The 26,600-nt window shown below is 43.2% G+C and overlaps 1 protein-coding gene across 1 annotated transcript; it reads right to left on the bottom strand.

The window, feature by feature from the left end:
• Positions 1-4,300: 4,300 nt before the first annotated feature.
• MINPP1 (multiple inositol-polyphosphate phosphatase 1) lies at positions 4,301-25,890 on the bottom strand. The gene is made up of 5 exons (XM_054204428.1): positions 25,268-25,890; positions 24,485-24,673; positions 23,517-23,614; positions 22,868-23,001; positions 4,301-8,335 (listed from the first exon to the last, which is right to left on the bottom strand). The coding sequence occupies exons 1-5, from the start codon at positions 25,815-25,817 to the stop codon at positions 7,936-7,938; spliced, it is 1,371 nt and encodes a 456-aa protein (XP_054060403.1). The 5' UTR covers positions 25,818-25,890; the 3' UTR covers positions 4,301-7,935.
• Between the last annotated feature and the right edge of the window lie 710 nt (positions 25,891-26,600).

Consider the following 26,600-nt stretch of genomic DNA (forward strand, 5'->3'; position numbering starts at 1 on the left):
AGACTAAAATGAGATGCAAGTGGCAGCTCCAAGGGTACCACGCAGGTCAATGAGCATGTGCTGGAAGATAGAACTGGGACACAAAGGCCAAGTATAAGGTTAAAGGCTGGAAATCAAAAGACAAAAGCTTTCAAATCTCTTTTGGCAGATACACCAGGAACTAGCAGTTTAGGGTTTTGGTTGTTTGTTTTGGGTTTTTTTTAAATCAATAGGTGGATACGGTTGTGAAAGACATTCTGTAAAACAGTGGCTGTGGAGGACATGTAACAGCCTACAGTATCTCCTCCCCTGCAATGTCAGGACAATTGTGGGGTATCCCTTAGAACAGCACATTGTCCCTCTGACTAGGAGTCATCATTCATTTCTGCAAGCTGAGCAGTTATGCTTCACATGCACTAAATAAAATACACCTAACGAAAAGCAGTAAAATAAATAAGCACAACAGAGCGGTCAGAGAGGATTAAGAGCCATTTCCCTGTGTTTTGTCCAGAACTACCCGGCTAAACTCTCTCCTCTGTAAGAGGAGACATCGATTACAGATATGCTGCTTGACTTTAATTTCCATAAAAATACCAGAACAATGATCAAACTCTTGTAGGCACAAAGAAGCCAGCACCGAGATGAGTAACAGCTTGCCTTGGCTGCCCAATGCCAACCACGCTGCAAACAAGCCAGTTTTGCTCTGCAGCAGAAATGAAACCTGGGGATGCCAGGCTACGACAAGGGCTTAGAAAATCCTTGGGCTGCTGTTTTGGATGACAGTGCTGGCGGTGCCCACACCCATAAAAGGGAAAGAAAGCACAGATCCAGAACTCGGAAAACCCAGACATAGAGGATAGTTCACCCTCCAGCTGGAAAAAGGTATCCCGCAGAGTCCTGCCAGGGTCAGTTCTGAGTCCAGCACTCTTCAACACCTGTTCAGTATATGGGGAATGAGGGAAAAATCAGTTCTTAACAGCTGGCACCACGTAACAGATGCACTGAACAACAGATGAGAACAACAAATGCCCTCGACAAACCATCAGCAGATAGAGGATGCCATAGAGGGCAGGGGGATGGAGTAGAGGACCTCTCAAAAACTCCTTTCTAACTTATTTTCCTATAATGCCATGCTTTGAAGCTGTGCAACTGAATGTTTAAAAATATTCCTTCTATCATTCACCTCTCATATATTTATTCTAATGAAGCAATTATTCATGAATAATTACCATAATTAAAAATACAGGATATTGTAAATTCATAAACATTAGAATACAAAATTGTTCCAATTTTTACAGATATTTTTACATAACGAAAACACTCAGAGACCAGTAAATAGCCTCTAATAACAAGAAGGAATACATTATGCAGGGAGGACAGGGTCTTCTTTGAGAAACAACCATAGAACTTTGGTGGCTAATAACTTTTAAATAGCGTCAGGAGTGAGATGGAGGTACCAAGTGAAGAGCTCCAGACACATTGGCCCGAAGCTCACCACCCATCAAGGAAAGAAACGGGATGCTATCTGGTGGCGGTGGCAGCGTGCGTGTAAAATAAAAGTCTACAAAACTTAACAAGAATCATCATTTCATCCCTTTTCAAGTCAACAGTGCACCCTCACCTTGAATGCCATGTGCAAGTCTGGTCCAGTAAATACATTTATAAGCACAGGGTGAAACCAAGCCAAAAACAGAAGTAGCAATGATAACAATTAGAAGAACAGAATGATTTCAGCACAAGGAACAAATAGGCAGGATGGGCCTCTCCTATCTGGGGAAAAGAAGATGCAAGCCATAAGTAGCACAGGCAGGGTGAAGAGAGATCAAGCGTTTAACTCCTCTCCCAATAAAAATGCTCTAAGGAAATCAGACGGACTGCTGGTGTTCAGGAAAACACAACACTGAAACAAGATCTGTATCACACAAAATGACTGAACTGCTCCAGAACACATGCCAAGCTTTAGCATTTGCATATGGTAACTAACTCTGCTAATCGAGTATGTCGGAAAGCTATTACTGTTTTCAAAACCACAGCTCCTAGAAACGTGACTCAGTTTCCCGTCTAGCAAGCAGCAGGCTCAAGCGAAACGCAAGGAGCTGGACCTTCACAAAGCCTACAGCCGAGCTCTAGCATCGCAAGGCAAACCTCAGGCTTTGGGTTCACAAAGCAAGAGGAGAGCCGTGCCGAAGAAAAATTGATTAAGAGCTTTATATAAAGCTAAACGCAAACCTGCTTTCCCTAACCCAAGAAAACCCTGTGGCCACAAATGGCCAGTAATTGGGAGTGTATGGGGAAATATTTGCTCTACCCCTACATGTTTGCTTACGCACCACGTCTTACCGAAAGACAGAGGTCACCAGGCTAAAGGACCTCCAGCCTGACCCAATCCGGTTCCCCTTTCTGGGGTGCATACTTTGCTTCCTGGGATCAGCCGGGCACCTCCCGTTTCTCTAAGAGGTTCAGGATTTGTTATGGCATCCAGTGAAACGCGTGAGCTACAGGTCACTAGCGTGGAAAAGCCTGCAGACTTTTCTGACCCCTAAATAGTAGTAATAATCAGTGATTCAGCTAGTTCCTTCCATCCTAGCCCTTCAAGAGTAATCCCTTCCCTGAACATCAATTATTTGTTTTTGTTAATTAAACACAGTAAGACGTGTGCTCAAACCTTTCAACAGAATGTCAGCAAAACAATGCTTGCTGTGAATTTTTTTTTTAAAGGAATTGTTTAAAAATATAAACCACCACCGTAAAGACCACATGCTATCAGCCTGAACCTGTCCGCCTCCTCTGTCTTGATTTTAAGTAAAAATGTCTCTTTAAAGTAGCAAACTAAGTTGGAAAAAAAAGCTGTAAATGCAGCTTAATCTAGATATAATAATCTTCATTTTCCACTTCTGGACACAAACAAGGGAGGGAAAAAAAAGCTGCGTGGCCTTTACAAACATCTACCTGTATCAGATCTTCAAGCAGAATCTAGCACTGGCCTGACATATATTTCACAGTCAATGAAAACCCTCTTCAAAGACTTTGTCAACAGCAGAAAGAAAGCAATTTAGAAATAGTTTCTCAGGATTCTACAAATCCCGAGAAATCAGGCAGAAAAACAGCACTCGAGCTGAACTGGACACACAGGAGTTGCTGAGTCTTTATGATGAATTTGAAGGTGGCAGCATATCAAAGACAAAACGCACGTGCACACCCATCAGTCAAATCAACAAAAAAAAAAAACAGATGGGACTTTTAAAATGAAGAAACCACCATCATACAACAATATGGGTGATGAAAGTGCGGCTGGCCTCAAGACAACGAATTCATAAGAGCAGGAAGGGTGGTGGGGAAAAAAAAAAAAAAAAGACTCCCCAGAAATCTTAGTTATGAGCTCTCCCTGGCTCACCTGCTCCTGGTGCCACGCTTTGGTGGGTTTACCAATGTATAGTTTGTATCTGTATATAATTCTTCTGATGGTCCATAACTGACTACCTTTCGAAGGCTGTGGAGGACACGAGAGACCTTCACTCCAGTCCAGTAAGGTCAGGCCTCAGGATGGCCAGGTTTGAAATGACTCTGACAATCGGGAGAAACAGCCTACAACAAAGCCCAAGAAAGCAAGAATTTAACAATTCAAAGATAAACCATTATACCAGCAACGGCAACCTAACATCTGATAATACTAGCTTCCTTTTCAAAAGTTAGACAACTAACAAAATGAACGTTTAATATATTATATATCTAAAAAAAAAAAAAAGGGTGTGTGATGGGATGGTAGTGATTGTGTTCTTCCCGCCCAGGAAGTTATACATGGCTTTAGTATTTTAATTTTAAAGACATTTCACTCCTTTTCCTATGACTATACTGTTTGGGGGGCTTTGATTGTTTGTTTTAGAAAACAATCAATGCCATTTTGTTTATTTTAAACTGTCTTACAGACTAATACTTCTGAAAACGAAGAAAGAGCCGTGATCAAAGACAATGCTGTTCCAGTAACAGCACACTTACAAAAGCGCTGCAGACTCAGCACATGAGCACGCTGGAGGCAAAGCTTAATTTTTACGTACAGGTAATCAGAGAATTAACAACCTAAGTAGCTAATGGATGCTCAATAACAAGGATCTATTGCTAAACACCTACAAGAAATGACAGGTTAGAAAGTATTGCATGAGGTATGTTTCTAATTCTTTATCAAATAATCAGCGTCAATCTCTTATGGAGAGAATGATAGTGTTTAGAAAAATAAAACTGCAGCAGATTCTGGACTGCACGAAAATGTGTAACTCTCACCCTACTTCAAAATGCAGGACATTTTCAGACATTTTGCATGGTATAGTAATATCTGCCAAAGCCTTGTCAGGAAAATATCACCGTTTTTAAAACCAGGGCTCCTGGAAACAAGAGTAAATTTTCACTCACTTCAAAACATGAAGTAAAAAACCCAATTAAGGCATTTTATATTAATCACCAAGCAATCTGACGACTTAAAATAATTAGAGACACCAATGCAAGTAACAGCAACTTACCCAATGTACTTTGAAGCAGAACAGAGCCATGATACTAAAGATCGTGTCATGACTGCTCATACAAGAGAGATGAGGAAAGCGTGTAGTTTTATTTCACAGCACTAAAAATCCAAAACAAGTTCTCAAAATTCATCCAGTTAGTACCATATAATTACAAATTCACATTGCGTCCAGTGATTTGACAGCACGATGCTAACCAGAATTACAGCAGCAGTACTTACTGGGAGGAAAAAACTAATTTGCCAGAAAGATCCATTAAGCTTTAGACATTTAACAAAATAAAATACATTTCAAAGGTATTTAAAGGCAGCATCCAAGAACACTGTTGGTATTTTTCAATCAATGAAAGCTTCCAGTTTGAGAAAGGTTGCAAATGAAGTCCTCAATGGATGACGGAGATGAGGTGTTTTGTCCGGAGCCACGTGATGGAAGAGAAAGCATTATTTTTCTTGCAGGACTTTTTCAGGATGTGGTAAATCTGCAATGCCATGAGATACAGCAGCCTGTTCAAACACCGCTCACTGAGCTAGCACCCAGCTTTAAGGAAATATTTTGATCCACTTTAGTTTTCCTTTTTAGTAGATAAACAAATTTATATACTTACTAAATAAAAGGGTCAGACTGAAATCACCTTCCCAATGGTAAGAATCAGTCACGCGAGCGAGTGCACAGAACATTTACATGTCCAGGCACTTCTATTGCTACAATTGTGCAAAGTTTCCACCTGCAGCCTCCAATTCTGCCAAAGGAATGAGTCAGCGCATCCTTTAAACACAGATCAGAAACCAAACAGCACATTTTCCTTTTCAGTTAATTGCTGAGAGCCACTCAAGATCTGTTATGCTGCAGGTACTCCAAGGCAAAATAGGAAATAGCCTCTGAAGACTCATTCTTAAAGCCCTTTGCACAGGATTTAAGCATACAACCAACTTGGTAACGCAGAAGCAAATGATGCTTCACTGTAGAAGAAACTTTTTGGTTCCCCCACCTCATCTGGCGCACGACCAAAAAAAGCAAAGTGCAACGTGTTCCTCCTCCATAAGGAAGAAGGATTTATCTCTTAACAAACATGATGTCTTTAAATGTCTCACTGACCTGACAAACAGAAATCCTCCATTCATCTCCAATAGTCGGGCTCTCATCCCTTCTGTTCAAACCATGAATCATCACAGGATGACTGACTCACAGAAAAATATATTTGTTCAAAGGTGAATTTTCTCACCCTCGCATCTGCTATTTACCAAATTTAACTGCCCTTAAACAAAGGCTCATTTCTTTGCAGCTTGCCTCAAAATGTTGCAATAAAGTTTGTAAGAGGCATCTGTCACAGTAATTACAATCAGTTGACTTACTCTCAAGGTAGGATCATGTGAAACAGGAGACATGCAAAGCTGATAGAGCAGTGAGTGTCATATGCTGGGGCTGACAATTATCCTGACCTACACACCTACATTTGTCTCAGCATCAATACTCCTCTCCAACCATTTCGCCAGTTTCACAAGAGCGGCTGCAGAGCTAACACAGGCGAGTGTTCCTCTGGGATGTTAATGCTGAAATATCCCCCAGTTTTAGTCGGTATCTTCAGCTATCAGAACCTCGGTCTCCACAGGAATCAGTGCACCAATGAAGCAGGGCTCTACGTCCCAACCCTTAACTCAGAGTACAACAGTAAAAAACAGGTTTTTGATTGCTCCTCAACTTACAGATACGTAAACTTTAAGTGCTTTTATACAAGCCATATTAAAAAAAAAAGTCGCAGAAGCCTAAGTCCTCAAGAAAAACAAAAAAAAAAAAATATATACGCTAAGTTGAACTCCTCAACTTTGAGCCTTTCTCTTACCCATTTTTGCAGCAGTTAAGTTCCCAGTTCTGGAGGTGAGCCTACAAAAAGAAGTTACCCTGCAGCAAATGAGGGTATAAATGTTTATAGTGCACGTGATACCCTGTGGTAATCACTTACACCAACCTTTCACCCCCTCCCCAGCAAAGACAGCAACTACGCCTCACTTTACACAGTGAGCACCAGCACACTCATTACAGGGTGTGAGTATGCGCTTCAAGAGCTACCCGCACCAGAAATCCACACCCTCACTTGCTTTGGAGCATCTTATTCACACAGCTGTTCCCTTCTGGGCGATGTAGGAATTTTTATCTGACTTACTGCTTTTGAGACATTTCTGGACAATTATCTTAATTTTTCCTTTTCTGCCACACTGTAGAGCTCTAAAATACTTTCCAGCTTCCAGTAGCAACTGAACCTACTTTAAGTGCAGTTGCTTTAAAAGATCACCAGTACTTGTATGCAAGGAATTTCTTTAAAAACAGCTTCATTTCAAGAACAAGGAGGCACATCAAATGCATAAGGCCTATGTAAGCGACACTACATTCGGTGCATTAAAGCTAGCAGAAATTAAGTCTCAGCCAGGTACTTTTTACAGTCCAAAACCTGCATGGATTTAGGGTTAACAACAATCCCATTTCAAGCAGGAGGCTGGAATGGAGACCACCTTCCAACCAGAGCTGCTAGGAAAACTGTCAGCCCCCAGACAAGACTAAGATATTCACAGCCACAGCAGAGCCTAACCTGAACGCCCTAGCCCAAACCTTTAACACAAGAAATTGATGGTGTCAAGTGAAAGGACACACCAGATTACTTAGAGAACAACTGCTGCATGTCCCAGAGCACCTTAAAAAGAGTGACTACTTCCTACTCCTTTGTTTTTGTTTTTTTTTTTTTTAAACACTTTCTTTTCTTCTTAAAAAGATAATTTACTTACCCTGTAAGCTAACGTGCTATGCGGGATGGGTCAGCGATGACTTTAAGATTTTTAACTCCTGGACCCTTTTCAGGCAGATGTCTGCAGGAACAGTGCAACTCCTCCTGCTTTAAACGCCCAAGAGAGAGATGTTTGCGTGATGCTTTCCAGGCAGAAGTTGGGCATCTGTGGAGAAGGATTATGTACCCTCTCCCTTCTAGAGGCTCAGGAAAAGGAGCAAAAAGGCTCACAGGTTTGAATTCATGCCTGCCACAGGAAAACAGCAGCTAGCAAAACAGGCAGCACAAAGCAATACTGAATCGGTCCAACCACCTCCAACTCTGACAAAATAGAAGTCACCCCAGCTCCAAAATCCATCCACGGCACATTCCTAAAAGGAATGACCAATGAAATTACTTATTCACACATATTAACATACAGGTACCCTTCATCTGACATCACTTATTTGTTAAAAATGTTCATCAACACCCCTGTTACAGCATTTGGTTTTGTAATTCTGCTTATGTAATAAATAAACAGTGCACTGAGCTAACTGAGACAACCCATCAAATCTGCCAGTTCAGAAAGTCAACACAGCAGCAGCAAATCATCAAAAGTGCTTGTTCACAACGTCTGCCGAACAGAACCGAGATCAATTTGCACGACACCCACTCCGTTTCATTCCATCAAAGTTCATCAATAGCAGTAATATTAATTTTTGGTAATTCGCACTCTTCTTTGAAGTGGCAGTTTTCCAGGATGTCCTTGTAATAGTCCTTGAGGTCCTCGTAAGTAGAGATGGTTTCATTTGAGTGATGAAACAGCATCGGTTTTTCATTCAACAGCATCTGCACTTGATATTCCTCTTTAGAGGTTTTCGCTTGATCACAGTGGTAAAGCACAAATACCAGGTTGGCAGCATAAGGCACAATCCGGCCACTGCGAAACTTCCGATGTGTTTGCCTGACATAATTGTTTGCCTTGAGAGGCTCATCATCTTTGAAGAAACCCATAAGTGCAATTAGTGGCTGAAGCGTCTCTGCGTGCCCAACTTGTACAATCAAAGGTGAAGAAATGGGTTTTGAACTAAAAAAGAAAAGTGCAAAGGATGAGCAAAAGCCTGTGCTTTAAAACAAACATACCAACATATTGCACAGCTGCCAGCAACGAAGGCTTAAGGAAGTAGACTTTGAGCCTGTTTTACTCCAAGGCCCGATAAAAACCTGCTTGGGAGTTTCAGTATATTACAGGCTTTTTTTTAAAGCATCCAAGCTTCCTAAATTTTGTCCCAATTAACGGTATTGGTTCTTACATAAAGTGTTAGAAATTGTAATAAACGTAGCTAGGCTACAGCTAGAGCCTAATATAAATATGATAAACAAAGCAAGAAACACAGTGTGTGTCCATAGGCTCAGTACACCTCTTCGACTCCCTGTGTGAGCCTAGACACTTTTGCTCTGCCCAGGTATGGGAAGATCCAGTGACCATGCTACAGTTAATACACTGGTTTTGGAATAAATATAAGATTTTTAAATAGCATTGCCTCCTCCCATCAGGAATTTGAGAGAAGGGCAGCAAATCACCAAGCCAGCTGCAAGGCTTTGTTAACATTCAAACTAGGTCAAGCCCCTCATCGGATGTGACAGAGTCCCCTTCCACTGCCAGCATGTGGGACGGCTCCAGGACATCGCAGTAACTCATTATTTCTGTTAACACAGATCCATTGCAAATACATACAGCCATTCCCCCATCATGGGCTGTTTGGAAAAACTCCCTGAGACTTTTTTTTTTTCTAAACCAAATAAAATTTTTAATTCAAATTTCACAGATTTGCTTTAGTACAAATTTATGGCTAAAATATAACAGCTTGTCCCAGAATGCTGAGCTATGCTTAATAGGATTGATTAGAGGCAGTCAGGTTTTTGTTTGTTTTTCCCTGGCAGATGCAAAAACTACCTGAGTAACAAAGCATAATGAACTATTAAGTAAGATCACCCAGGGGACAATCCATTTCACATTTTCTTTAGCTATTCTAAATACTCCAAATGACCCAGAATTTTTAAAAATCTTTTATACAAGTTTCTGCCTAAATTAATCCAAAGTGCAGCAAAGAGAAGCCCCCACACTATCATAATTTTAGACCCGGATTATAAAGTTTTCAGCATTAATTTTACTAGATTTGAGGATCAAAAACCTTTTCCAACTGCTGTAATAAAGGGTAAGTGACAATTCAGTTTCAATATGAAAACTGAGTCTAAGTACAAACTTATTGGCACATTAAGAAACTACAGTAAGCCTCTACTACCCCCTGACCTAACTACAACCACATGATTGCCTGCACAAGCAAACAAATTACTTATTTAACACACAAACTGCTTCCCTTCCCGGCACACCACGACCAACGCAGGATTTTAAGGAGCGTTTCTTGCCTGCTTCTATGACCACCAATGCTTTCAACTGTGTATCATTCCAGAACAAGAATCAAACCGGATAGCAAAATACTGCCAATTTTTTTTTCCCCCCAATAATACGGTTCAGCTGTTTGGAAGGTATATCAGCATTCACCAAAGTTTAGTCTGAAGACAGCAATCCATTTGTTGGAGGAAAACAGCTGTCCCTCCGCAATTTATTAGTCCGAATTATAAGCACGACTACTGCTATTCCTAATTTTTGAGAATACCGACTAGTCAAGAAGCTTATACTCCCTCAGCACACAAGCCAGCAAATTAAGCCACAGATTCATACCACAAACACAGCCCAAAACAAAGACAGTTTGTGCAACAAGAGGTTACGCATTGTTCAACCAAAGGAAAGAGAAGAGCTGGCTTTACTGCACGAGGAAGCATCAGCCAAGACGAACATCTGCCCCTTGATCCAGAGGAGGATGATGGCTTTTTAGGACCATCTCCAAGTGACAGTCAGAAGCCCAGGGTCACTTGTTCTAGCACATGTAAACACACATTTTGCTCTCGTGAGACAAGAGGTAATGTTTGGCACGCTCCAGCTGACAGTGAAGTCCACCCACAGATAAGAACGTCTTGATTGGCCTGAAAAGGAGGCGTTTCCTCTGCTCCAACCCAAAGCAACTGAAAAAATGGTTAACTGGGGGACTTGCCTGTAGATTCAAACTTTGATCAGGAATTCAGTACTGGCACAGGATGGGCTCTGGATTACAGCTTGATATAGCCATGCTGTTTGTGCAGTCTGAAATACGCCTTGCACCGTTCTGCTTCCTGGTGAGCCTGCAGCTCCTCTGACTGTACTCCTTAGACGTGTGCACGTACGTGCACATATTCTCCCCTTAGGCAAAAATCATCACTTGAAAAAACATATCAGAAACCGGCCTCTGTTTCCTGTTCAAAAGCAGCATTAAGACCACAGAAAGGTTCTGTATGGAGGGTGTTACATTTTTTTCCACCCGTGCCTTTGCTGCACCAAGAGGTGTACATTCACTACAGCCCCTCTTCCAGCTCCTCCAAAATCAGTGGTTCTGCCTACATTTCTTCCCTTGTTATTCATGAGCCCTTCCCTCATTTTAAAATTGTAAAGCTTTTGGATCCTTCAACCCCTTTTCTCTTCCCTTCCCCTCTATTCTTTGTTCCCTCCTCTTACTCATTTGACTTGTTCATTTATATCGCCCCCCTCCACACAAACCTTCAGGGAAGTATTTTTAGGTCACATTCACATCCCTCCTGTCAGACAACAAATAGGAACGGCAGCAAAACCCCACATGCCTAAAGACGATGACAGAAGGCTATTCCTTTGACGTGCAATTTCCAACTCAGAGATCTCCTGGGCCATATGTGGCTTCTTTGTAATGTAGGACCTCTCAATTGATCTTTCCTTTGTCAAATCTCTCCTTAAATCCATGTACATCTCTAGCATGCACAACATCCTGTGGCAAGGAATTGCACAGCTTCACGTACTGCTCTTAATTTTTTCTATTCGTTGATGCTATGTACCATTTATTCTATCTACATACAACTTTGCAATAATATTCATTCCAAGCTGAGAAATCCTACCTTAGTCATTCCACAATGTTCCCAAAGTGAGCTACATCCTTTTAGATCAGAGAATTAGAAATGCACAATACTCAAGACTGTAAGCTACATCGTAAATCCATGCTGCATCCACGATGCTCTCCGTTTCCTTAATTCACGACATCTAACACCTTTTCTAGTTAGCTTACAGAAGTCCAAGATAATTCCAGACAGTTAAAACGGCCTCAAAACTCAACTCCTAAGCAGTAAGTTATCCCAGATTCTACCCAACAGATGGTAAGATGAGCATTTTTACCATGGGGATTACTTCACAGACCTGCAGTTTTAAAGCCCAGTTAGTCTCACAAGGTCCTTTTTACAATCCTCCTAGTAGAACAACTTATCTTGGATAGAAGTGCTGCATTTGCAACGCCACTTAACTTCTCACCTCTTTTTCCCAGTCACTCACAACATGCTAAGCAGCCCAGATTCTTGCAGATCTATCTCCACTAGTGACCCACCTCTGCTAGGAAAACCAGCCAGCTATCCCTACTCTCCATTTCTTGTATTTTTATTAACTTTTTACCCACGTAATGGCCTTCCCCCTTAACCCCAGTTGCTTGATTTCTTTTGACAAGGAAATCTGTTGAAAGATGTTTGGTATCATGACTCTGGTTTCACAGTCACCCTATTTGTATACCTGCTCATCCTTTCCAAGAGGTATGTTTTCCTTTCAAAGAGCCATACTGACACTACTCTGGTATATCGTATTCATCAAGGTGCTTATCAACGGTAGATTGGCCTGTAATTCTTGATTCTCCCCTGGAGCTGCTTTTTTAATTTTTCCTTTATTTAATTATTTGTTTGAAAATTATCACATCTGCTGCCCCCCGCCCGCCCAAGCTTCTTGGCTGAAACCAACACGCGCTGGATGTTAATTCAGCTATTTCATTCAAGATCTTTTAGCACCCTTGAAGGAATATCACCCAGCTCTAGCAACTAGGCATATTTTCATTTCATCCCAGCTGCACACCTTTATACACATGCCTGCTTCTGAATGTGTTGGTCTCTTTTTTAAGCTTACCAAGCAAGGAAGCTAGTAATGTAAATATGCTGCTGAAGTCCCTAAAACAAGGGTTACATAGGCATTATTCGCTCCACGGGGAGTGGATTTCACACACTGCCCCCACTCCCACAAAAAGGTTTCAAAGCTGCTAAGGAAAAAAAAGATCTGGCTGTCAGCTCTGGCTTTAAGCAAGGTTTGGCTTTACTTTCCAGCTGATGCTAGCAGGAATTTTGAGATGGAAATAAATCACAAAAAATATGTTTGACTTCTCAGTTAAAAAAAAAAAACAACCCACAAAGAAACCAGCAAGACATACATTTCCAGAACAGGAAACGAATTATAGCATATACACATACACACACAGAGAAGTTTTAAAGAACAAGGAAAGAAAGTCTCATGAAGACAAAAGAAGCAATAAACAAGGCGCCCATTCTCACTGTAACTTAAGTTTATTTCACCTGCTTCAGGCTCCAGAAATACTCATGCTGACAGGCCAAACCACCTTGGGACATAAAACAAACCTCTCCCTCACTCACAGCTATCCCACTGTATTATTTTAATGAGGATCAACACTATTTCCTTATACGATACAATCCTGACTTTTCAATAGCCTCTTTAACACAGTACACTTGGTTTCTGACCAGCGCCAGGTATCTGATTTCTAAGACTACTCAAGCACTCCCTGTTCAGTCTCCGGGGTCACAACTCCAGTTCAGATGGGGATTCATATCATCTAATAACAACAACAAAAATCACCATCAAGGTTAAAACAGCAACAGTGATATTTTTAATTATGGGGAAATCACTAAGATTGCCTCTTCAGAGCATGTACACAGGCAAAGGTTACTACTGCCCCTACATTTCTGATAAATAAAAGACAGAAGCACAAAGCACAAATGACAAAACACTGATAAATTCAGAATAGTAGCACAGGCTAATAAAATATTAAACGGAAGGCCTGCGTCTTCCACACTCAATCTTCTTTACTATCGATTAATGACTCAGCATCACATGGAAGCATCAGCCAAAGTTCTCAACATCATGCTCTGGCAACTGCTAATGATATTTCAATTAACTTTTTTCCCCTCCCTTTTATTTAGTAGTAAATGACTTGGGAAAGCACACTGAGCAGTAAAAAAAAAAAAAAAAAATCCCATTTCCAATTTTAAAGGGAGATGACAAGACTGCGATAAAATGTTAAGAGCTTGTCTGAAAGTGTTTGCAACAACTGGTTTCTTACTCGTTTTATGGAGCACTTCCAAACGAGCAGAAGTGGGTGTCACTACACAGAACATCAGCGGGGTTCACTGAAGAGATGCGTTGACTTCAGCCGCTGAACTGCCTACACTGTAACCCTTTAAGTAAATCCGACCACAGCTGAAAATGAAGACGTTACTGAACAATTCATCAGCACAATCCCAAAAGCTAAGTCTCACCATGGAAGAAAAGGCACTGTGAAGAAGCATGGACATGGGATTTATCATTCAGGCAAATTCTAGCTCTCCTTAATCTCAGCAGACTCGCATTCAGCCCTGAATCTTCTGCATCAGCCCACCCACCTTCAACAGTAGATCACTCCTACTCTTCTAGGACTACGGATATATCACTTTAGATATGGTAGAAGTAAACTTTCTTTTCAACAAAGTTTAATTCCTAAGCACCAATGTGACTTCCAGCTAGAAGTAACCCAAACCCAAGGAGATAGTGGGGTAAGAAGAAACATTTCCTACAGCAGAGCTTAACCAGCCAACCTTCAAACTTCATGTAAAAATCCCTCCAACAAGTTCAAAGAAGGTAAGTTTTAACAACCGTTAAAACTTAACTGTCTAAGCAAGCTTAGACCGCATTCTGTCCTTTTTCTCCCCAGCAGGAAAGCTGGCACAAAGTACTCAAAAACCTCTGCTTTCAGCTACGGGATGAATTCTCCATCCCTTCCACCTCCCCTTGTGATTTATTTCTGGGGAAAAAAAAAAAAAAAAAAATGTTGGAGGAACCCTAAATCTACATAAGGAAACAGCAGAGATCAGGGAATGCAGTGGCGGGACTCAGAAGGCAGTGGAAATACCTAACAGCAGCGTTGCTCAGACTGTCATCACCAGTGGGAAGGAGGGGGGAAAAAAAAAGTAAAAATCTGTCAAACAGTATTAAGTCCTCATGCATCAAAGCTTCCACCTTAAATAGTAGAACAGAAGACTGCTGTGCTCATTCCTTTCCAGAATCAGTACCAACACAACAAAATGCCACCACAAATACTAACAAGATAAAAATTTTCTTCTTTTCCAACAAGGCCATACATGAGCTCACTCATGGCAAAGGCAAACTTGAAAAGGTGACACATTTAAAACCCCGATTAAAAGGCAACAGCTCCATCTAGTCCCACAAGAGTCAGTCACCCAAAGCTAACCAGGCTTCACTACATTTCACTTCAGAGCTTCTACAGTTTCAAAGGCTCATTTCGAATGATCCCACATCTCACGTTCTTACGGACCTCAGAGATTAAATGCATTACTGCAGCAGCATCGTGCTGATGCTAAATGTTAAACCATTGTAATAAGCCAAAGCCAAATCAACAGGGTAATGCCACTTGTCAAACCCTTCCTGACCAAGGTGAATACTGGTTAGACCAGTTCATTTGTGTGTTCGTTGCTTAGGTATTGTTGTGCTTGGTTTTCTATTTCCTTAGATAAAAGGATACGACTCCGTAAAAGCTGCTGAGGCATCTTTTCAGAGCAATCCTGAGCAAGCAAGTATTAGGAAAAATGTGAGATTAAGTTCGTTCTGGGAGGTTTGAACGAGCAAGCAACACTTAAAATATCTAGTTCTAACCAGATGGATAAAAAGACACGTTCCCAGGGGAGGTCCCCTGGACTGCCCAGGTATCTGAGAGAAGTCAGCAAACACACACACACACTTCAGAAATGCAGAAACAGGGATACTGCTGAATGTGCTACAAGGACTTATGGAAAATGTCACGTCTCTACCTGGTTTCCCTCAAAGCATCCCTAATCCTGTCAGAAGCCACATCTTTGAAAGATGGAGCTATCAAAACCACACATACAGCATGATACAAAGCTGCTGTTTGACACATTTACAGCTTATTAGCAAAAGTCATCCTATTTCTCTGATTTACTGGAAATGAAGTCAAGACCTGCGTACCTTTCAGGTGCACTAATGTAAACTGTGTGATCTATTGAACTGTCCGGGTGGCACACTGTTCTGTGAACCCATTAACATCTTATTACAGGGAGCAGTCTACCCATCACACACACACCACCTGTTCTCCTCTCTGAAGAGATATACTGAAGTCAAATGAACTTTTTTTGGTAAGTTATATATCACTATGTAATTAACAGCTAAGGTGACAAGCACCTAGTCCAGAAGCTTTCATCACATGCTCTCCCAGTACCCCAGAGAGCCAGGGGACATGGTGGGGATACCCCTGAAGCCACATGGAGCCACCCACACCTCCGTGCCCTCTGAGAAAGGGACTCTCTGGGGACCACAGCACCAACATCTCTAACCTGGCTCTGCAAGAGCCGTTTCATATCTCGAAGTAAGCCCAAGTAGTACTGGGTGCAAAGTGCCCTACACTTCAAATAATGTAAATTACATGTCTACGTGTCATAGCGCCCGTTCCCCTTTGGAACTGCTCTGCTACCGGGTGGGTGATCAAACACATTGGTTTACAATTCCCACCAAGGGACGCAGGGCATCCTGAGCCTGCTGACGCACCCAGAGAGACAAGAACCTGCACGGCACAAGTGTGGGATCCCAGCTGCAACCAACAAGTTTTGTTAGAAGAAACAACTGAACAATTTGGATCTGAGCAAAAGGGGTTTTTTTAAATCCAGTTATATCATTTCTGCTGCATACGTGGAAACTTTTTGCTCTGTTCCTTTTGTACATACTATAAAAAGATAGTTGTGAACAGTTAATTGTTTCTAGATCATATACTGAATTCTTTTGTACTGAGTCATAGTTTTGAAAGGAGCAATTAGGGCACAGTAGTAAATGACTACAGAAACGTTATCAATTGTGTTGTGAACTGACCTGCAAAGAAGAAGGCAAATTACATGAAATAATAAAAGCTACCAATAAATTGGCAAATTAAGCTGTTAAGCATATGGCTTAGCCTGGTATAACTACAAAGATCACCTTCACTTGATCTTGAACTAGGTTCAAATTCAAATAAGTCTTTTTTTTTTTTTTTTTTTTTTTAAATACCTTGAACCTGCTTACTCTCAGACGAAGCCACCAAATATTTTGCAATGTGTATGTACAGCTAGGTTAGTATTTTCAATCATTAGTCACATACTTTAAATACTGAGGTGGCTGCACAAAGCATACCTCCCAATTTCCAGAGCCTTATGGCAATCCATTTAGACTTGCTCAATATTTGAAGCTAGAAGAAAGAAAAGTATAAAACAGCTTTAATGAATAGCTGATTTCCTTAGAAGTGTGCCACAACCAGTTTTCAAATCCACCCCTGCCCAAGTGTGTAGCTGTTAAGGTTGTGGGTTTTTTTCACAGGATTAGCAGCTTTGTACTGCATTAACTACCCAAATATATGGATTCCTCATCAACACGCACCGTTCCTGTTGGCGGAACAGCACTCCCACATCACAGACATAAGGTCCACCTAGGCATCTCACAGAAATCTGAAAAGCAATGCACATCTTTATCCCTTCTACGTATGGTCTTCCTACAGACCCATACCCTTCTCTGCAGCAACAGGGGCTTCCTCCTGCAACCGTAGTGTCTCCCCTTTCTCCTCCCAAGTTCAGTGTGCCAAGTCTCCCAAGAAGGCAAGAAGCCAGTGAGCAACGGGGCTGAGCTGGCAGTCCCAGCAGTCCTAGGCAACACACAGACCAGATATGCCTCTTGAGGAAGTATGGGGCCCATCAAGCCTGACGTTATACCTACCATCGGCACCGTGTTAGGTGGGGGCAGGGAGGGAAGAAATCACAGTAGGTTTTGGTCACTAGCTGCAGCTCACATACAAGCCACAAAGAACTCAACGCAGCTTCTGAGGTAAGGTGATACTCATCAATTGCTCCTCTACATCCTCGAAGCACCTCTGAATACCACAGCTCTGGGACACTGGACACTTTCTAACTGTTTAAACAAATGCTGAGTGGTTAAGAGCAATCTTTCAAAGATTATTCCACAGTAGCACAACTGCAAGCAAACTTGCATGCAGGTATCACTACCTGGCATTTTTACCAATATAATGAAAAGCAGGGACACTTTCAGTAATGTCTAGGCTTCAGTGCGGGGAAAACACAACCGTTTAGTGAAGAATATTTCCCCATTAGCTTCTTCGCCACATAATTGCGTAGCAGGAAGACCTGGGAAAAATGCAATTCTTATGTCTTCACAAAAATAAAGTGCTTTATGGACTAAGACAACTGCCCAAGTACGCCATTTCAGTACAACAAATCACCTCGTTTAATTTTATATTCAACTCTTGTGATACAATTTTTTTTTTTTTTTTGTAATTAAGGAAATTTGTATGAATGAGAGAGTCCTGGCCCCCAGCCTCTCCCTAGAAAGGTGACCATGACATTTTCTTACAGACTGTTAAGGAGGTTTGGAGAATTGTGGTCCTGAAAGGCCCGCTGAGACTTGTGGTAAGGTCTCAAGGAGTAGATGCTTTCTACTAAAGAATTAATCTTCATTGGACATTTACACTTTGTTGCTACTGAGGGTGCAGAAGAATAGGGCCCATGCACGGGTGTGCTAACAGAAGATGGTCACTAATACAGCTATTGATAAATTCAACATCAGACTCAAGTTCCTGAATAGATACTCCAAGACCTTCCCACCAGCTGTCTGGATGGGGGCAGTTGACAAGAGCAATCATATACTTTAAATCCCTTTCACAGCCTTCAAAACCATTTTGCTGTACAGCAAGACCTATACAGAAGAGACTATTACTAGTTTAAACCAAGAATTCTGTTGGAATTCATACGATGAAAGATCCTAAAAACATCTGAAACTTTTGCACTGCAAATTGAAGGTGGGACTAATTAGCAATAGGTATTTATTACCACTTACATAATTTTCTTAATAGACTAATCAGCGGAAGATATTTTCCCCAGAAGAAAGAAAAGTGACCTTTAACAAGGCAACTAAGGTTTGGTGATTAGTGAGCAGTCAGATTGCAAGGTCAAGAATCACTTCACAGAAGAAACAGGGTTTCAGTAAAAACCAGGTTTCTCTCCTTAGTTCAGCTGTAACTGGAAATGAAAACAGGAATAAGCTATTGAATATAAATACTTTAAGTATGCTACAAAAATGCAGCGTTGCCAACACCGTTCTCCACTGTCAAGCCTGGAGCAGAACAGCTAATGCAGATCCCTCAGCTTCTTGCTGGAACAGAAATGCTCCCCTTTCTGCTTTTGGATAGCCCAATCTAAGCTTTCCAGGAAGAACGGAGAGCTTGGAGCAAAGATAATGCTCTGGAAGTAAATTTGTTGTTCTTAAATTTTTAAAGCAGACAGCCAGTTACAAATCAACATTAAACAACTAAATTGAAGCTAAATTGAAACAACATTCCACTAAAAGACATTTCATCATCCCAAAGGTTGATTTTCTGAGCAATGAACTGCTGCAAAAATATTTAACCTGTTGCCCTGAAGTTGCACAATACCATTAAAAAAAAAAAATAAAAGGAAAAAGAGACACTCATGCAAAACCAATCATTTTCTGTTGTTATAGATACAGGCTTTTTTTAATTATTATTTGTATGGTTTCTTGCTTTCACTTGTACTCTCATATTGCCGTGGGATCCGGGATAAGTCTCTCTCCCTAGAAGAAAAAGCATTAGTTGCACCTTTGCTCTCTGGATCACAAGAGACACAAGCTGTTCCAGTACATCGGTGGTGGCTGATTTCCACATACTCTTCAGTGCACTGGGTGATCCGATTCAGATCACGCTCAAGCCTTCAGTGCTTTGAGACTGCCACCTTACGTTGTGGGACGGAGCGACACACTCCTTTTGTGCGAGGCAACGCACTTCGGAAGCTTTCCGTTTCCATTTAGGATAACACAGACTAAATGGACTGCTCACTCAGCTTTGAGTTTTGCAAGATTTTTAGGCTCCCGATCATTTTCAGACACACGCATAATCTCACTACCTGCTTCCCTCTGTGGTGGCAACACAACAGCAGAGCCCCAGAGATTGCAACCAAATTTCTGTAGCCAAAGCTGAAAGACGGGATGAAGTTTTCTTGGTCCTTCAGCGCTCTGCCCCAGACACCTGCTGTTTCCCAGGAAGCCTGCTCCCCCTTGTAATTTAGTGAATGCTGATCTAGTTCTCAATAAATCAGAAGTATAGATAAAAAAAAAAAGCCATCGTTGACAAAATTTTTTATTATTATTAAACATACAGGGACATCTTATACACTGTTGAGACACGCAGCTGCAACTACTGCATATAATGTAAGGAATGAAAGGCTGTCACTGTTCAAAGAGTAAATTACACTAAAAGGAAACAAAATCGATCACCCTCCTTACACGAGTCTGCATTTAGGTTATTTTTCAGATTTCAGAAGGACAGAGGAGTGTTAAGGGTCTGGCTTTTCTGTTCTTCTTTCAACCTGCGCTTCCTGATCTCATTCCCCGTTCTTACTTTCTCTATTTGTAGAGACAAGGACAGCACATGACAGAGGCAATCACTGCAGCACGCTTGTCAATCTGTTCACAGTTGGGTGTTAATGATCTGTGCCCTAGTGTATTTTTCATTTAGCTCTCTAGTAGGCTGAAGAAAGGATGCAGTGAAGAAGTTTATTTAAAGGACGGTTGAACATAACCACTGCTTTGACTCCACCACTACCAAAATGAGAGGTATCCCTGACTCCCACACAAGCCTTAAATTTCTGGACACCAGAGCGATCATTTGACAGCACAATTTCTTAAGCCATCTTGGCTCGAGCAGGGTCACTATCGCCAGCTGCCCACCTTTCATTCCCAGCAACTCCTCCCCAAAGTCAAACTTATTTCATGTTTGCAACTGCCAAGTTTTAACCCATTCATGGCAAAATGAACAAAGGTGTCTCCTTCATGCTGGCTGCTCCACAGCACAGGTAAGGTTCAGAAAGGCCCCTGACGGCAGCTGTCGCGATGCAGCAGAGTCCTGTACGCTCCCATCCTCAGCTCTCATTCCCAACCCCTTATGACCCCCTTCCCTGGGCTCACATCATCATCAGAGCAGGATCAAGGCACCAATCTGGATGCAAGTGTTGGAAAATCCTGTGTGTACACCCTAAAGGGAAATTTTCAACACGTTTACGTTCTTGCATACTAAGCCAACACTGTTTTAAAAATCAGTCTGGTTTTCCAGGTGAATCCCAAAAGTAATTAAGATAAACAGTACGTGTACTGTTTAACTAGTGGTAACTCCACTTTAGATGGAAGAAACCATGTCATGTATTAAACACGATCACAACATTGCTGTGTTACTCAGAGCTCCAGCAATGAACACAGGGTATCTCTCTGCATCCCACACTAAAGGACAGCAAAAAAGATAAATGACTGACTGAAAACTGTGCTTCAGCTGACTTACTACACAGTTCTGCCACTGTTTGTGTCCAGCTTGGATGCTCCAACAAACTTTTCAAGGAGCAAAACCTCTTTGCTGTCTTTTCTGCTATAATCAACTTTATGGATCATTCCTCCAATACAAAATGTGAACGCTACTTCTAATTTCAGCCTGACAACTAAAAGGAAAAACAATGTTTTCCAACAAGTTATCAAATAAAAACAGTACATACATACAGCCTCAAACATCCGTGACTCGTGCTTTTCTTTCTGAAACTTAAAAGCCATTAATACAATTCTGCTGGGTGCCAGCTACATCTACTTTAATATACTGAATACAGAAATAAAGTCCCAAGGATGTTAGGAATGCAAGAACATCCACCACGTGTAACTAATGTTTACATGTCAACACTAAAGCTGAATTTGCTGGTTATAAGTTAAAGTTACTTACAAATTGGTTTCTATCAAGTGTTTAATAACGCAATATTTGTACAATCTTATGATCGTATCCTTGATATTGTGTACTATTATAAACATTTCCACACTTACGTGCTAAGGTATTAATTCATGTGATTGATCACTCAACTATGAATTTCTGATTCCTCATTTTGCGTGGGGAGCACGGACACAAGTTGTAAATTAATTCTCATATGAATGCACTGCATTTAAACCTGAAGCAGCTCTCTCTCAAAAAGAAAAAAAAAATAATATTATGAGCTCATGAAAGCAGGTAATTCTGTGACACAAACATCCCAACCTGTAACCAGAGCCTTTGTTTTCTCCATGCTACAACAGATCCCAGTGTTGTCCCTATTTTGCTTCTCTTCACCATACCAATTCACACGAGACAAGATCAAAACCAAACAGATACCACATCACGACTGCCGACTGATACCAGCTCAAAGGAGTAAACAACACACAAAAATAGCACAGGCATCTCGCCTCTAATTTTTAAGGAAGTACAGGGATGGTTATACCCATGACACTACAAAGGCAGTCTGGCGCACTGCAACTCAGCAGATGGAGTACTGCTACTATTGTTCTTCCACTGACACAAAGTGACTGTTGTCAAGTCATGGCAACAGATGAAGACAAACCACTTTATCTGACCACCACCCTTTGAGGACACCTGGTTATTGTATCTTCAAATGCCCTAACAGTTACTTGTAGTTCGGGAACAACACTGCAACTGTAGGAAGATATCAGCCCATACAGCTCTGCTGTAAAAGAACAAGGATGGGAAACTAAATATCCTAGACAAAGTTCTCGGACTGGCCAGCTGTACTACTGACTTCAGATTCATGGAACAAATAACATGCATTTACGACAACTTCAGGACAGAAGTGCCTTTTTCTTGTTCTTACAAGGCACGGAGTATATCGCCTAAAGTCTGCTTTGTTACAGGGCTGGTTTTCTGTTACAGCACCAGCCTCTTGGATCCCGCAATAGGCCATTCTGGTCTAGAGTCACAAAGTGTTTGGATTGAGCTGTAATCATTATTTTTCCATAATTACATTTCAACACCTTTAATATTAAGTGCTTCAATAACCCAAGAGACTCAAATCAAACACATTGAGAAAGAAAGATTGCCACGCTGAAGTGCTTAAGTAACTAGATAACAGAATGTATCATGGGGATGCTTTCAATGCACAGTCTTCCATTCTCACCACAAATGATTTTTAACAAGGACATTTTAAACAAGCAGCTCATTGTTTTTACTCAATGGCCTCTTCTCAAACCGTGCAGGAAGAGGAGACCATGATCAGACACAGCAGCTGGCTGTCCCTTGAAGGCCCACGTGGATCAGTAAGTTAAAAGATGGAAATACATTAGCTGGGCACAAGAGTGTCAATGGAAGAAAAAAAATATATACTCTTTACAGTAATACTGCTCTATTAAAAATTTTACACTCTCCATTAAAATTCTACTAGCTCAAACCCTCCTAACATTGTTACGTTTGGAAGTAAAGTACTTAACTTTTATTCGACCCTAGAAAGCTTGTAGCCCAAGCACAAAAGCCTTTTCATTTACCTTTTGCTCTCTTCCACTGCTTTGTCCAAATGTTGGAAGATATCTTGGAATAAAATGCAGCTGGAGCGACTATTGATGTCATAGCCATATCCTCTCTTCCAGTATTGCTTCAGGTCATTCAGGTATTCTAGTACCTAAAGTTAGAGAGTTCACAAGTTTTTATTATGGCACAGAGGGAAAATAAAAAATCCAGAACCCGGAGCAACGATGCTACCCCACACTGCAGGAATTCAACAATTTTTTGACACACAAGAAAAACCAAAACATCAAGGTCTTAGAGGACCTAAATGACCTCATTTGCTGTTTTCTGAAATCAAGGCATTTTATCATATAGGGAAAACAAAGCTGTCCAGAGCGTTTCAGACATTACAGAAGTAAAAGTACTATATGAATTAAGCACAATAGCAGAAAAAACACATTTTAATCAGGACAAACCAAGACTGCACCAGTATTTAAGTCTGAATGAAGAAGGTTATTGCAGTTCTGATGTTTGATTAATCCAGAGCTCTTTGGAGACCAAAGAAGTGCTTCATTAGGTTGAAGAATAAGGGGCACAGAATTTACAGCTTTTGACTGTGCAAGGAATTGTATCTGAACGCTAAATCATCTTTGGAAGGCTTCTCAAATATCTCTCCCAATTAGCACCTACCTTGGCATCTTCTTCGCTGAAGAGTGAACACCATGGGGAGGTCACATTTTTTATTGCCAACTCATATGAGCAGGTGAGAAAAGCCACTTGAACAAGATCTGCAATAAATACAACCAACAAACAAAAGATAAACCACTGCTACACAAGTAGCAACTTTCCCACAACTTGCCAATACAACTACAATTTAGCAATGCAAACAATGTAATCCAATAAATAACGGACAGTCCAAAGGCCAACCACCAAAACCAAGCAGCTTTCAACGACATTATCACACAGAATCCACATTTCAGACTACCAGCTTTTCACATTACATTGCCACAAGGGGAAAAGAGGTCATTTCACAAAGGCTGCATGTCTGCTGACGTACATGCTATACATGTCAACTGCTAGCATGTCCTCATCACCACAAAGGACAGAAGAGTAACACAAGTAAGGTGTGTCCGTTCAACTCATCCTCCTTGTTAGTGGCTGAGTTTGAACAGCAGCGTGTTGCAAGTTTGAGATTATGGCTTTAGAGACATGCTGGAAAGGACAGCAACACCTATTTGGCGGCCTCTCCCACTGCTTGACCAGACAGGGAAACCTGGCACTTCTCTTCTGGACAAGTGAAGTTATAAGACGGACATGTCGGTCCACCTGAGGTTATTTGTGCGCTGGAATTATAACAGGTTTTACAAATGCTGCATCCGCTCAACAAAGCAGAATTAAAAAAGTAACACACTCATATCCCTCAAAACAAGGTAAAGTTGATTTCACCTACGGGAACGATATTTTCAAATGTCTTTTTCTTCTGACCACTGACTAACAACCATTCATTACTGTAACATCAATACATATTTGCAGCCTTATGCATTTAATTAGAGGCTGCATCTACAATTTACACCATGTTTTAAATTACCCGTTCTGCATAACTACTCGGAAGTTGTTCTCATACAGACTCGGAGCTGAATGTAACAGGCATTCGTTACCTGCATTCAGCTCCTCCACCGGCAAACACAAGGCACTCGCGACCTTCTCCAAGACTTTCCTCATCTCCGGCCCCTCTTTGAAGGCATCCACCTGGCACATCGCCACGTCGTTGTCTTCCACCAAGGCGACAAACTTGGCGCAGTGATCGAAAAACCGCATCAAGGAATCGTTAACTTCAACCTCCACCTCTGAAAGCAAACGTGGGCCTCAGGGATGCAGCCAGGGGGAAGCACCACTGTCCCCAGGAGTACCGGGGGCCTGGCCACCCAGACACCCTCCTGGGGACAGTCCCCCCGCCACAGTGGTGTCCCTATGGGGGGGACGTGGAATGCAGGGTCCCCCTCAGTCTGGGGATGGGTGACATGGCACTGGCCTCACGCTTCCCTCAGCCCCTCAGGGAGGGCATGGAGGTCCCTCAGCCTGGGGATGGGGGACATCCTACTGGCCTCATGGCTTCCCTCATCCCCTCGGGGAGGGCACAGAGGTCCCTCAGACCCTCGAGAAGAGCACGGGGCTCCCTCAGCCTGGGGACAGGTGACATGGCACTGGCCTCACGCTTCCCTCAGCCCCTCGGGGAGGGCACGGAGGTCCCTCAGTCTGGGGATGGGTGACATGGCATTCGCCTCATGCTTCCCTCAGCCCCTCGGGGAAGGCATGGAGGTCCCTCAGCCCGGGGATGGGGGACATGGCACTGGCCTCACGGCTTCCCTCATCTCCTAGGGGAGGCCGCGGGGCTCCCTCATCCCCTCGGGGAGGCGTGTGCGTGGGGATTCCGGGCTTACCGTCGCTGCCGAGGCTGAGGGAAGGCCCGAGTCCGTCTCGGAAGGCGGCGCCGCTCTGCAAGCAGCGGTGCTTGGAGCTGCTGGCCAGCACCAGGCGGCGGCGGGCGGCGAAGAGGGCGGGGAAGCGGGCGGCCAAGCGGCGGGCCAGGTGCTCCATGTCGCGCCGGCCCTGCGGCGCCAGCCGCCCGTCGAGGCTCTCCTCGTACCACATCTGCCAGGCGGCCAGGTCGGCGGCGGCGGGGCAGGCTGCGGCGGCGGGGCGGCGGAGGAGGCGAGTGTGCAGCTGGCCCAGGCGGCGGATCTGCCCGGCCGTGGGGTAGCGGGTGCCGTGGCGGAGCAAGGCGCGGAGCTGCAGCGGAGCGCAGGCGGCGGGCAGACGCGACCCGGCGGCGGGGCCCAGCGAAAGCGGGTCCCGCAGCAGGTGCGGGTTCACCTCCTCATAGCGGGACTTAGTGCCGAAGTAGCCGCTCAGCCCCGCGCTCGCCAGCGGCAGGAGGAGGAGGAGGATGGCCGCGGAGGGGAGCGCAGGGGCTGCCCGGTGCGGCGCCATGGCGGCAACTGCGCGGCTCCCGCAGGAAGAGGCGGAGCGGGGCCGCCTCCTCTCGCTTTCCCCTCGCCTCAGGGGCCGCGCCTCAACCCGGGAGGCTTGTAGCCAGGCGAGGGGGGCCGCCCCGGCCGAGGCGGAGGCCCCTGGGGGCCCTCCTCCCCTCCGGGGCCCTCCTGCCCTCGGCGCCTCTGTCTGCCCCCCCGCCTTTACGCTGTGTGGTGGCTCCGCTCAGGAAGGGCTGTCTCCCGTCAGGACTGGACTCGTGTGTTAAAAACCCGCCTTTTTGACTCGTTTATTGCTCCTCCACAGACATTAAAGCCCCCGATTCTCGTCCCCGCCTTGTGCCTGCTCTCGGGTGGCAGCCGTGGGTGAGGTGGGAGACGGCTCCCCTCAGCTCAGGGTGGCTCCCCTCAGGACTTCGCCCGTGTGGAAAAAGAAAATAAATGCCTTTATGAGGCATTTATGGCCCCTCACGATGCTGAAGACCCTAATCCTCACACCCCTTTTGCCCACGTTGGCAGGGGTTGGCCTCCAACAGGGGGCTGCATTATTGTTTTCCACACCTGCCAATGCGTTGGGTGAGTGAAGTTAAGATGCGTCTTCCAAGGGCGTTTTTTGGCTCTTTTTTGCCCCAAAGCTGTTGAATTCCACTCACAGCGTTGGCCTGAGAGGGGGGTGTGGATCACTGATTGCCAGGGATGGCACTGGGGTCAAGGGCGCTGTGTGGGGTTTTTAACATGGCTGATGCGTTCCCTGCAGGAATGGGTTCAGGTGGAAATACATGTC

The sequence above is a fragment of the Rissa tridactyla genome, chromosome 6, assembly GCF_028500815.1.
Source record: "Rissa tridactyla isolate bRisTri1 chromosome 6, bRisTri1.patW.cur.20221130, whole genome shotgun sequence".
NCBI lineage: Eukaryota > Metazoa > Chordata > Aves > Charadriiformes > Laridae > Rissa > Rissa tridactyla.

Bases quoted from the DNA above. Each gene is read 5' to 3' on its own strand.
- MINPP1 (XM_054204428.1), bottom strand. From the start codon at position 25,817: ATGGCGCCGCACCGGGCAGCCCCTGCGCTCCCCTCCGCGGCCATCCTC. The intron at 23,615-24,484 runs GTAACGAATGCC...TATTTATTGCAG, and splicing joins GGTGGAGGAGCTGAATGCAG to ATCTTGTTCAAGTGGCTTTT. The intron at 8,336-22,867 runs GTAAATGAAAAG...TTTCTTTTTTAG, and splicing joins GCAGTGGAAGAGAGCAAAAG to TTCAAAACCCATTTCTTCAC.